The following is a 13,153-nucleotide window of genomic DNA, read 5'->3' as shown; positions in this document are numbered from 1 at the left end:
ATTTATTTCTATTTGTTAGCATTGATGAGCTTTGCACTGTTGATTTGTACAATCCAGAAGCCCGGCTGGATCACGTTAGATATGTATCCATTCTTTCTGCCTGCAGACAGCTTCACAAGGCTGGTTTATTGTACTGTATTTTGCAGTCTAAGGTAAAAATATCCATTGTTGTTTATATTGGCATCAGTATACTTGCAAAGTGAAAGAGAATAAATTGGACTTCACATGTCTATCATGCCAATGTAACATGTTTGTTAGTCGTTGGAACATTAGGCATTCATCATTTACCAAGTATTGTGTTCCTTCATTAGTATGGGGAAACATTTCTAGTTTTGCTCACTGTTTAGATACATTCGCTCAGTGCTCAGTATCTGAATCCACACTGGGTTTTACTGAATAATTTCGTTCACGTTGAAGTGTTTGTAACTGTCATAATATGTATTGCTCTTTTAGGAGCATCTAAATGATGCAGTTCTCATTCTTAATAGTTTGGGGGAATGTCATGGATTGGAGGAAAGCCATTGTTTTTCATCAGTTACTCAGTTTAAGAAGAATCTCTAGGGTTTTTAAAATAGTGATAAAGACCGCAAGGACTTTTTGTAACTTTAGATGACCTTTCTTTAATTGCTTAATTATGAATAGGCTTTTAGTCAAATGTTTTATTGTTTTTCTCTCCCCAAAGGGTGCAGATCTACATTTTGAAATTGGTTCTAAGCTCATGTTGGTAGTGTACAAAGGTATTGCACCAGGAGATGAAAGAAGGTCCCTTCCTTCGTTAGACATCAGCAATAAACAATTAGCTGAGGGACTTCTGCATCTGGCTTTTGCTTTTGGTGTCCGGGTAAGGACTTGGCCTTATTGGTTCTTATCTGTCTCTTCTTTGTCTCTTCTTTGGAGTTTACATTTATTTAAGAAACCTTCCATTTGCTGATTTCTGTCACTTGTATAAGCCACCGCCCAAGTTAGTGGTTCTGGGTAGAGTGAATTCTTTTGATTGACAGAGAGGCAGAACTGCATACAGAAGACCCTTAGAATTTCCATTTTGCAGTTCTGCATCTGAACTTCAAGTAGCCAGGAGAGCTTTTCTTCTTTGCCTTCCTATTTCCAAGTTTAGTTCATTGAGGAAAGAAAGACAGCATGACAACAGCAGCAAACAAGAGAGGAATTAGTTTGCTGGTAGATCTTCTAGAAATTGTGACTGTTGCCAAAAGCAGCTTGCTTTGTTAGACAGTTGCAAGTTACTATGTTGTCATCAGTGTCCTGTTCCACTGGAAGAACTGGGTAACCTCCCTATTCTGTGAACCTAAATATCCCCCAAAAATGAAAACAGCACAATCGATGAAAGACATTTGTAGATGTGCCATCTGGGTGCCTGCTTTCATTTCTACCATTATAAGATTAGTGCTTAGGTATCATTAGAAATCATTTTTTCAAGAAGAACAAAGCAATTGCTTTGGGTTACTATTGCTCATCTCACCAAAGGATATTTGCCTCTGTTCAAATAGAAAAGATTTATGGTTCTCATTGGAAATCTTGTATTATTTTGTATTTTTTGACTAAGAAGGTACACAGGAAAAGTTGAATGACAGGAAATACTCTTTTGTATTTGTTTCCCTTAGTGCACAGAGCTGGTGAGCCTCTTGTTGAACACATTGATGTTATCTGTACCATTGTCTGGAACAGCCCAAGAAAGTCTTATCAACTTTTCTCACGGGGAATATTTCTACAGTCTCTTCTTAGAAATCATTAACCAAGAGTTGTTGAAAAATCTGGAAATTGCTGTACTTGAGCTTATGAAATCAGCTTTAGATAGCCCCAAAATGGTACTGGACTTTTCCTTTAAAATGTTCCTTTAAAATATGCTAGCATATTTATTTTTTAGATTTTATTTCCCAAAACATTCATAATGAAACTGTATTTTAGCTATCCTTCTGTTTTATCACAGATTCTTTGCTGGTTTTATTTCTGTTGAATTATTTGTTTTTCATTATAATTAATCATATTTTTTTAGCCTTTTGTTACTTTTACCTTGAACACCCACATCTATTTTTAGATAAATAGATCGGATCTACTACTAGATCGTCTTGTTACTACTCTACAAGTAATGGATGTTTTTAAACAGGCTAGCTAGAACATTCTTTCTAGCATTTGAGAAAATCGTCTCAAAAATGTACTTACTAATTGCTTATCTTGCACATTTTGTATGTTTATTCCACAGTATAAAAGTTGAATTACATAAAGTGCTGTCAATATTCCATATTTTCAATATCCTATGTTGCAGGTTAGTACAGTTTTGAATGGCATGTTGGATCAAAGCTTTAAAGACCGTGCTAAATGCAAGCAACAAGGAGTACAACTAGTAGCTGCTATTTTAAAAAATTGGGGACATCTTGATGACTGGTGGGCCATAGAGTCTTCTCCTGAGAGCAAAATGTCTGTTTTGACCCTATTGGCTAAAATTCTTCAGGTAAATCTATCTATCTATCTATCCTCCTCTGGGTAATTTTCCTAGGGATATAATATCAAAATTGAATTTGGAATAATAATTATTGCTATACCTGTTCATTATTGTAGCTTTGTTTCTTCCTTTTGCATGTTTGGCTTCATGTAATTGTTGTAACATCATTTCAAAACAGTGTTACAAGATAAAATCAGCATCCCACAACCATACTAGGAACTGCACATCACATTAATTTTACACTTGCTGTGTTTGTAATCTTGATAAAGGGGTCTCTCATCCTAACAAAACACCTAACAATAGAGGGTAATATAAAGGTCTGGGTTGAGAACACATGAAAACTGAGATTACTTGTGTTGCCTAGGTAAGACTATAGTTACATCAGGATACCTTGAGAGAATCATGTATGCTTAAAAAAGGTAAAAATGTTCAGTGTGGTCAGAAGTATTAGACATATATTTATTTAAATGTATTTATTCCTGTATCTGTGTATAAGTTGTTATATTATCATAGCTGTAGCATGTTGATCTTTAGTCCACCTTTCCAAGGATCTCAATATATGTATGGGATATGGCTCAATATTTATTGCACTTTTATAAATATTGCAGCATCACTCCCCATATTAACTATACTGATATGATGGATGTTTCACAGTTGAAATTGCCAACTTTTCCTGCACTATGAACAAAAATGACTCAAATCTGTCAGTTTGGTAATGTGGCTTATAGTATCCAACCTCATTTTATAATGGAGAGCGTTAGTTACTTGTCTGCATATATTTAGAATTGGGACTAATATGAAATTAAATAATAAATTTGTTATAATTGTTCAAAAGAATGCTTTGATTTTAGTAGGAATGCTGCTGTTTTTTGCATTTGTTAATTTAATTAAATGAGCGTTCTTAAGAGCTCTGCGTGATACAAAAATGTAGAAATATATTGTATATAGAATTATAAAACAGGTAATATAAACTTTCCTTAATACAGATTTACTTTCAGCACAAACACACACACACACGTATACAAAAAAACATGGAAAATTTCAACAAATTTGTTTTAGGAAATGCTGTGGAATACTATCAGATTACTATTCTATAGGTGTGTTTTAAAAGATAAGTTCCTTTATGTTTTCAAGATCGACTCTTCGATGTCATTTACTCATCATGAGGCATTTCCCCATGTTTTTAATACATACACATGTCTACTTATGGATCAGAAGTTGGGTCTAAATCTCAAGGTAAGTGTATTGTGCCTGCTGATTGGTATAAGTAAATAATGTGTTGCATACAGTGGCCATTTAGCTTTATTCAAATGTGTGATTAGCTAGACACATTGAGCTGCAGTGAGAATTATTATTACTGTTATTTAATGCTGCCTGACTCAATGACTTTGGGTAAGTCTGAGGATGCTTCATAGAAGTTGTGCCAGTATCATCATTTAAGGGTAAATATTGATATGTTTATTGTGGATATCTGTATTGAGGACGATTTTTGAGTACATGAAACCTAATCCCATGTAATCGGTTGCTGCTAGATAAACTGAAGAGAATGTGTTTTCAGCAGGGAAGAAAATGAGAAAAATCTCTGACTGTTAGGTAGAATTAATAGAGTTACAGATTTCTACAAAAATATCTGCCAGAGTCTGTCTTTACCATATGAGTGGTTTCAGCTGTCCTCCACAGTCTACATTTCTCAGCATTTAATTAAAAAGTAAGAACACCAGTTTGGGAAGAAACAACATAGTCTACAGTTACTAAAGCTAAGGTTGCCAAGGCAATTTCAGGTTATGATTTGTTTGTGTGAGTAATGATCAAATGTACAAGCCAACTTGGCTTCACAAACTATCATTTGTTACATTTGAGCAAAGTTTATGGGGTAGCCTGCTGCTTTTATACCTTGTTTTCCCTACTAAATCTTAAATATTTATAGCTTTCATTGGTCTAAATGCTATTCAGGATTTGTAATTAATCAAAGAAGTAAAGGTAAAGTTTAAAACATGTTCAGATTTCAGTGTAAAAATTGCTTAACCTTAATCTTAGCAGAATTTACCACTCTTGTGTGTTATTTTTTTTTCTACCAAAGACAACAATTTTAGATTTAACATGAAACGTTGTAAATTGTATATATTTCAGAGTCAAGCAATTATTATTCTGCCATTCTTCACTAATCTTGTGGGAGAAAGACTTCATAGCCTTAAAAATGCACTAGATCAACTTGTAGTGTTTAATTTTCCTTTGAAATCAGATGAATTTCCTAAGGGATCTTTAAAGTACAATAACTATGTGGACTGCATAAAAAAAGTAAGTGAGCAAAAGCTAGAACAATTTATTACGTAATTTATGTGTTTCTAGCATATTACTAACTCTAAGCCAAGTTAAAATAAAGCAAACAAATCTGTGAACTAAACTATAGGAACAAACACAATATGTAATATACAGAGAAATTATTTTAATGTATACCTTAATTACCTAAATTTCATGTGTAATTGTTAAATATTTTTATACTTTTAGAAATTATAATTGTCAGTTGACATAACCTTAACATTCTAAATTCTTTAATTTTTTAAGGATTTCATGTTTGTATTTGTTTGTATTTTAATTTTAAAGGCTGTTAGCACCCAAAGTGAGATGGCCATCCAAGTCAATCAATGTTTTACTAAACGTACCAGAAATACACCTAATATATGGAAACAGTTCTGTTTTTTTCTCTCTTAATCATGTATATTGTAGGCACATTACCTTTATGTAAATGATGTTATGAATGTGTGTGCGTTTGTAAGTAAACACATTGTATGTTTATTGGACTAAAATTTTATTCTCTTTTTTTTAAAGAGCTGTTACTGCCTCATAAATGGTTTCAGAGAAAGTTTAGAACACAAAACTTTGCAATCTTACTAACTTCCTCTACCATATTCTCTAACTGTACAATTATTCTTTTATATTTTAGTTTTTAGATGCCTTAGAACTATCCCAGAATTCTACATTATTGGTGCTGATGGCAGAAATTCTTTGTAGGGACCATAAGCATATAATGGAGGAATTATTTGAGATTAACTTCAAAAGAATTGCCAAAAGGTAGTCAGTAAAACATACTCTTTAATTACATTATATTAACAGCATGATTAAAAAACAAGAGTTCAGTAATAGATTAAAGGCTTAAAATGTGAACAATGACAGCCGATATGCTGTGCTTACACATTGAAATTCATATACTGTATATATTTTGTGTGTGTTTACATGTAATTCATTTTGCTTTCGTATCGAAGATACTCTTGCTGAAGAAGGCACAGCACATATGATTTCTTACAGCAGTAATAAGGTTGGTGGTTGTGACATTTTGTTGGAGATTGTCTCAGATAGAAAGAAAGATAGATTGGTTTGTAGTATTAGTTACGGTAAGTTATTTTTGTTAAAAAAAATATGTGTCTACTTATTTCATGATAACTTAAGCAAGCCACTGCTTTAGAAAGAATTTACTGAAAGATTGTGGATAACATATAATTTATAAGTAGGAAAGTAGCTGAAAATTCCACTTAAATTTATTGTGATGTTTAGGGGCAGCTGTGAAAGGCAAGTGCTGTTGTTGGATACCGTGCACCAGATGTTCCAGAGCGAAACCCTTCTCTCAAATATAACCCGTCAAGCCTATGTAGATCGATGTCTTCTCATTCTGTTGCTTCACTGCAGCTTAGGTGCATTGAAAGAATTTCTAAGTAAGATTATCACAGAGGCCATGGACACCCTGAAGTCCAGGTTTACGAAGGTAAAGGTGAATGATTACTAAATCATTATATTATTTTTTAAAAAAATAAAATGCATATTCATGTATGAAGCTCCTTTGACATTTTGTTCCATTAATATATTTTTCCAGTCAAATGAAACTGCTTTTGAAACACAGCTAATCAAGAAAATAAGCTATTACAAGATTCTAGAAGTTATGTACTCCCGTCTATCCAAAGAAGATGTATATTCCAAAGATTCCAGAATTAACCAAGCTTTTCAGCATTCCATTCATGTAGAGGGGAATGAACTTACAAAAACACTTATAAAGTGAGAATTGTTCATTTATGCTTTAAAACAATGTTGCCAATAATTAATTTGATTATCACAGTCATTAAAAAATATTTTGAGATATTGCCTTAAAAGTGTCATGGCAAGCTACATGGATGAGCAGTGTTACACTATTAATAATGATAAACAATAAACTTTTCCTATTTATTTAGATGAAAATTCACATTTCTTTCTTGATGTTAAACGTTTATTCTGAAAATCTTGTCCTTTATATTGTATTATTTTTGTTTAAACTTTGTATCTTTTAGCCTTTTTTATATAAATAGGGCATACCGTAGACTGAGGGTTGGTTATGATTGGAATGTTATATAAACCAAATAGATACCAACTAAAGATAGACTACAACTTCAGTTTGGTATTTGCTGGAATGTATTCGTCTAGCAAATTAGACTAATAGCCCTAATGTTGTTCAGATGTATTAGGAGTTGCAGTGCATACATACACAGGGTAGCAGATTTGGGAAGAGTATACACAATTTTCTTTAAAATGTCTTGGTATCTTTTTTTCTTTTTTACTTCCTTCCAAGGTCCTGTTATGATGCGTTTACAGAAAACATGTCGGGTGAAACACAAATGTTGGAAAAGAGGAGACAGTTTCATTGTGCTGCATATAATTGTGCCATTGCAGTTATCAGCTGTGTCTTCACTGAAAGTAAATTCTATCAAGGTTTTCTGTTCACTGAAAAACCAGACAAAGTACGTAGTAGTAAACAGAAACTAGTTCCAAAATGGAATTTTGGCGTAGAAAGATGGTCAACAGCCTATACAATTGTTATGTTGAGAAATCGATTTTTTTAGACCCTGCCTATGCAGTTTGTTAATATTAATTTGTATTAGTTTTATATACAGGTGAAACTCAAAAAATTAGAATATCATGCAAAAGTTCATTTATTTCAGTAATGCAACTTAAAAGGGGGAACTAATATATGAGATAGACTCATTACATGCAAAGCAAGATAGTTCAAGCCATGATTTGTCATAAGTGTGATGATTATGGCATACAGCTCATGAAAACCCCAAATCCACAATGTCAGAAAATTAGAATATTACATGCAATCAATAAAACAAATGTACATAGAACAATATCGGACCTCTGAAAAGTATAAGCATGCATATGTACTCAGTACTTGGTTTGGGCCCCTTTTGCAGCAATTACTGCCTCAATGCGGCGTGGCATGGAAGCTATCAGCCTGTGGCACTGCTGATGTGTTATGGAAGACCAGGATGCTTCATTAGCGGCCTTCAGCTCTTCTGCATTGTTTGGTCTCATGCCTCTCATCTTTTCTTGGCAAGGCCCCATAGATTCTCTATGGGGTTCAGGTCAGGTGAGTTTGCTGGCCAATCAAGCACAGTAATCCCACGGTCATTGAACCAGGTTTTGGTGCTTTTGGCAGTGTGGGCAGGTGCCAAGTCCTGCTGGAAAATGAAGTCAGCATCCCCATAAAGCTCGTCTGCGGAAGGAAGCATGAAGTGCTCCAAAATCTCCTGGTAGACGGCTGCGTTGACCCTGGACTTAATGAAGCACGGTGGACCAACACCAGCAGATGACACAGCTCCCCAAATCAACACAGACTGGAAACTTCACACTGGACTTCAAGCATCTTGCAGTGTGTGCCTCTCCATTCTTCCTCCAGACTCTGGGTCCTTGGTTTCCAAATGAGATGCAAAGGTTGCTCTCATCGGAAAAGAGGACTTTGGACCACTGAGCAACAGACCAGGTCTGTTTTTCTTTAGCCCAGGTAAGACGCTTCTGATGTTGTTTGTTGTTCAGGAGCAGCTTGACGAGGAATACGACATTTGAAGCCCATGTCCAGGATCCGTCTGTGTGTGGTGGCTCTTGATGCACTGACTCCAGCCTCAGTCCACTCCTTGTGAAAGTCCCCAACACTTTTGAATGGCCTTTTCCTGACAATCCTCTCCAGGCTGCGGTCATCCCTGTTGCTTGTGCACCTTTTTCTTCCACACTTTTCCCTTCCACATAACTTTCTATTAATGTGTTTTGATATAGCACTTTGGGAACATCCAGCTTCTTTTGCAATTACCTTTTGAGGCTTTCCCTCCTTATGGAGTGTGTCAATGATGGTTTTCTGCACAACTGTCAGGTCAGCAGTCTTCCCCATGATTGTGATTCTTACTGAACCAGACTGAGAGACCATTTAAAGGCTCAGGAACCCTTTGCAGGTGTTATGGCTTAATTAGCTGATTAGAGTGGGACACTTTGAACCTAGAATATTGCACCTTTTCACAATATTCTAATTTTCTGAGATTGTGGATTTGGGGTTTTTATGAGCTGTAAGCCATAATCATCACAATTGTGACAAATCACGGCTTGAACTATCTTGCTTTGCATGTAATGAGTCTATCTCATATATTAGTTTCCCCTTTTAAGTTGCATTACTGAAATAAATGAACTTTTGCACGATATTCTAATTTTTTGAGTTTCACCTGTATTTTATGTAGTTTGAGTATATTGCTTTTTTGGAGTTTTTAAATTGCTGTAAGCCATGCAGAGTTATGCAGTTGAGTTGAAAGCCATATAAATAGAATGAGTGAACAAATAAATAAATGGACAAGATGAAATTAATGCAATTTGAGTGGATACAATTTTAAAATATTTTCATAATAAAAATCACCTTCATCTTCCAAAATTGGTTGACTTATGCTCTTATCAATAGGTGGAAGAACAGAAAATCTAGCATATACTACCTGAAATACCATGGATCATGATATCTTTTTGGGTGGTTTGGAAATGGGAGAGATGGTATTACAGTGGCTTTCCTCCTTTCTGTGATATTGGTTCCAGACATTTTTGATAGTGAGCTTTGTCCCCAACTCTTACTCTGTGGTGGGGTCTCATGGTTCAGTTCTCTCCACTCCTGTTTAATATATAAATGAGGCTTCTTGGTTATGTCATCTCTTATATGAGGTTATATATCACTTTATATGATGTTTAATTTAATTTAATTTAATTTAATAATATTTGTATACCGCCCTTCTCCCTGAGGACTCAGGGCGGTTCACAGGGCAGAATAAAATACTAAATACAAACATTAAAAAGAGATTAAATGATTGCCCAAGTTAAAACAATTGGAATAAAATTCTAAAACACCAAGTTAAAATTAAGACACCAAAAATAAAAAACCCCACCAATCCCCATCAGGCTAGGCCGGCTTGAACAAACAGAAACGTCTTGAGATCGCGACGAAAGGAGCGAAGATCGGGCGCCATCCGGAGCTCTACCGGTAGCTGATTCCACAGCTCCGGGGCGCCCACAGAGAAGGATCTCCCCCTGGGGGCCACCAATCGACATTCTCTGATCGGTGGCACCCTGAGGAGGCCCTCTCTGTGGGAACGCACAGGGCGCAGGGAGCTTGATGCCGGCAGCAGATGTTCCCCAAGGTACTCCGGCCCCATGCCATGGAGGGCTTTAAACACCGTTACCAGTACCTTGAATCTCACCCGGAAGACAACCGGCAACCAATGCAGCTCACGGAGCAGAGGTGTAACGTGGGAGTATCGGGAGACTCCCAACACAACTCTCGCGGCTGCATTCTGTACCAGTTGGAGCTTCCGGGTGGTCCTCAAGGGCAGCCCCATGTAGAGAGCGTTGCAGTAGTCCAGACGAGAGGACACGAGCGCATGAGTGACCGTGCACAAATCATCCCGGCTGAGATAGGGCCGCAACTGGCGCACCAGGCGAACCTGGGCGAAGGCCCCCCTAGTCACAGCTCCTATATGGTCTTCCAAGGTGAGCTGTGAATCTAGGAGGACTCCCAAGTTGCGAGCCCTATCTACGGGGGGTAATAGTTCACCCCCCATAGCCAGAGGTGGAATGTCCGAATAAACCCGGGATGAAGGTATGCAAAGCCACTCAGTCTTGTCGGGGTTGAGTTGAAGTCTGTTCCTCCCCATCCAGACCCGAACCGCCTCCAGGCAACGGGACATCACGTTGAGGGCATCACTGGGGTGGTTTGGGGTCGAAAGGAAAAGTTGGGTATCATCAGCGTACTGATGATACCCAACTCCAAAGCCACGAATGATCTCACCCAGCGGTTTCATGTAGATGTTGAACAGGAGAGGCGAGAGGACCGACCCCTGAGGAACTCCACAAATGAGAGACCTTGCGGTCGACCTCTGCCCTCCTGCCAACACCGACTGCGAACGTCCCTGGAGATAGGAGGAGAACCACTGTAAAACTGTGCCTCCCACTCCCAGTCCCCTGAGACGCCGCAGCAAGATACCATGGTCGATGGTATAGAAAGCCGCCGAGAGGTCTAATAGGACTAGAACAGAGGAATATCCCGTCCCGAGCCCTCCAGAGATCATTCACCAGCGCGACCAATGCCGTCTCCGTGCTGTGCCCGGGCCTGAAACCCGATTGGTACGGGTCTAGATAATCCGCTTCATCCAGGACCAGAGGGAGCTGATGCGCCACCACACTCTCAACAACCTTCGCAAGAAAGCGAAGGTTGGAGACAGGACGAAAGTTGTTCAATACAGCTGGGTCCAAGGCAGGCTTCTTGAGGAGAGGCCTCACCACCGCCTCTTTCAAGACGGCGGGGAAGCTACCCTCACTCAGAGAAGCCGATATAACTGCCTGGAACCAGCTGCGTGTCCTCTCCCGGGCTGCATATACCAGCCAGGAAGGGCACGGGTCTAATAAACATGTGGTGGTGCTCAGCCTCCCCATGATCCTGTCCACTTCCTCCGGAGTCACAGAATCAAACTCATCCCAGATGGTATCGACAAGACCGCCCGTGTCCTGATCGTCAGACTCTGCCCAGTCAGAGTCCAGACCGGTCCGAATCCGAGCGATTTTGTCCGACAGATGTTGGTTAAACTCCTCGGCACGACCCTGCAAGGGATCCTCCCTCACCTCCTGATTTAGGAGGGAGCGAGTCACCCTAAACAGGGCGGCCGGGCGATTATCTGCGGACGCGATAAGGGTGGCGAAGTGGTTAGACCTCGCCTCCCTTATCGCAGCGAGATAAGACCTAATGTAGGCTCTTAGTCGCAATCGGTCGGATTCGGATCGGCTGGACCTCCAACCGCTCTCTAGGCCCCGTCTCCGACGCTTCATCTCCCGGAGCTCCGCAGAGAACCATGGAGCTCGACGGGATCTGCACCGGGTCAGGGGCCGCAGGGGTACAACCCGGTCAAGAGCCTCAGTGGCCGTCCTTTCCCAGGCTTCCACTAAGGCATCTGCCGAGCTGTGAGCAAGGGAGGCAGGTGGGGACCCCAGCGCTGCCTGGAACCTCTGGGGATCCATTAAGCGTCTGGGGCGGTACCATTTAATTGGTTCCAAACACCCACGGCGGGGGGTGGCAAAACGGAAGACCAGCCGCAGGAGATGATGATCGGTCCATGACAGGGGCATAATAATTGGAGAGCCCCCACCAAGATCATCTAACCACCGTCCAGATAAGAAAACTAGGTCAAGGGTGTGGCCTCCCTCATGAGTCGGTCCCGAAATTACTTGCGTCAGGTCCATGGCCGTCATGGAAGCCATGAACTCCCGAGCCAACTCAGATGATCCTCCCAGCGATGGTAGATTGAAGTCCCCCAAAACTATAAGTTTCGGGAACTCAACCACCAGCCCAGAGAGGACATCGAGCAGCTCAGGCAGGGCTGCTGCTGCGTGACTAGGTGAAAGGTACACCAGCAGCAAGCCCAACTGCGCACCAGGGCCGCATCTCAGAAAGAGAGACTCACACCCGACTATCTGAGGAACAGTGGCCTCCCGCGGACATAAGGTCTCCCTCATAACAACAGCCACACTTGTATATATCAGCCCTTGCTTGTCCAAATAATGCTATCAAGCTTCTTTGTAGAAAGACTGTGAGGAAACTGGATGAGGAAGAAATGAATCAGACTCAGTCCTATAAAGTATAAGTGGCCTTGGATTTTGAGGCTTCCTGAATCCAGAATTTTCCCATCATTTGTCCTGGATGAAGTCTTATTGCTCCAGACAGACTGAAGGTCTTCCTAAATTCATCCTGCTGTTAGCCATGCCTCACAGGGTGTTCCTACAAATTGTGCACCAGTTGTGCCCATTTCTGAATCTGGAGGTCTTACCGATGGTCATACATGCCTTGATCATCTTTCATTTGGATTACCATGATGCATTCTATATTGAGATGCCCTTAAAGAACACTCAGAAGCTACAAATAATCCTGAGTATAATAGTGTGGGTAGTTATGGGTACACCTTGGTATGCCTGTGTAACACAACTACTGCTTTTCTCCAGTTACCTCTGCCTGTCTAATAAACTCTATCATGTGGTGGGAACTGGGAGATGTTCCTTCTCTAGTACAACAACTGTGCTATGGAACACCATTCCCTGGAAAATCAGTGCTAACTGGCTAAATTTGAAAGTTTCAAAATACTTGGTTTCCCCTAACCATTGAATCAAGAGGTCTTATGAGCTAGTCTTGAGTGATTGTCTTTGGTGTTTGAGCTGCCTTTGATACAATATGCTGTGTTACATTGTATTCATAAATTTCTTTTTGTATGTAATATTGCTTTTTTAAAAAATGTATATGCCTGCCTGGGTTGCATATTGAGTAGTAATGATATATTATGAATAAATAAAAGAAATGTTTGTGATAATGTAAATGCACGGTGACCA

General features: G+C 39.4%; 1 protein-coding gene across 1 annotated transcript in view; it reads left to right on the top strand.

Annotated features, from left to right (window-relative positions):
- Positions 1 to 13,153, top strand: part of PRKDC (protein kinase, DNA-activated, catalytic subunit) — a 94,841-nt gene that overhangs the window by 31,727 nt on the left and 49,961 nt on the right. The window contains exons 34-43 of the mRNA XM_081326028.1: positions 20 to 152; positions 683 to 841; positions 1,620 to 1,823; positions 2,282 to 2,467; positions 3,593 to 3,694; positions 4,589 to 4,756; positions 5,403 to 5,530; positions 6,011 to 6,218; positions 6,327 to 6,505; positions 7,053 to 7,221. Coding sequence (XP_081182154.1) covers positions 20 to 152; positions 683 to 841; positions 1,620 to 1,823; positions 2,282 to 2,467; positions 3,593 to 3,694; positions 4,589 to 4,756; positions 5,403 to 5,530; positions 6,011 to 6,218; positions 6,327 to 6,505; positions 7,053 to 7,221 — 1,636 coding nt within the window. The remainder of the gene's footprint in view (positions 1 to 19; positions 153 to 682; positions 842 to 1,619; positions 1,824 to 2,281; positions 2,468 to 3,592; positions 3,695 to 4,588; positions 4,757 to 5,402; positions 5,531 to 6,010; positions 6,219 to 6,326; positions 6,506 to 7,052; positions 7,222 to 13,153) is intronic.

The sequence above is a fragment of the Vipera berus genome, assembly GCF_964194415.1.
Source record: "Vipera berus genome assembly, chromosome: 3".
Lineage (NCBI taxonomy): Eukaryota > Metazoa > Chordata > Lepidosauria > Squamata > Viperidae > Vipera > Vipera berus.
This window is presented reverse-complemented; position numbering and strand designations above follow the sequence as displayed.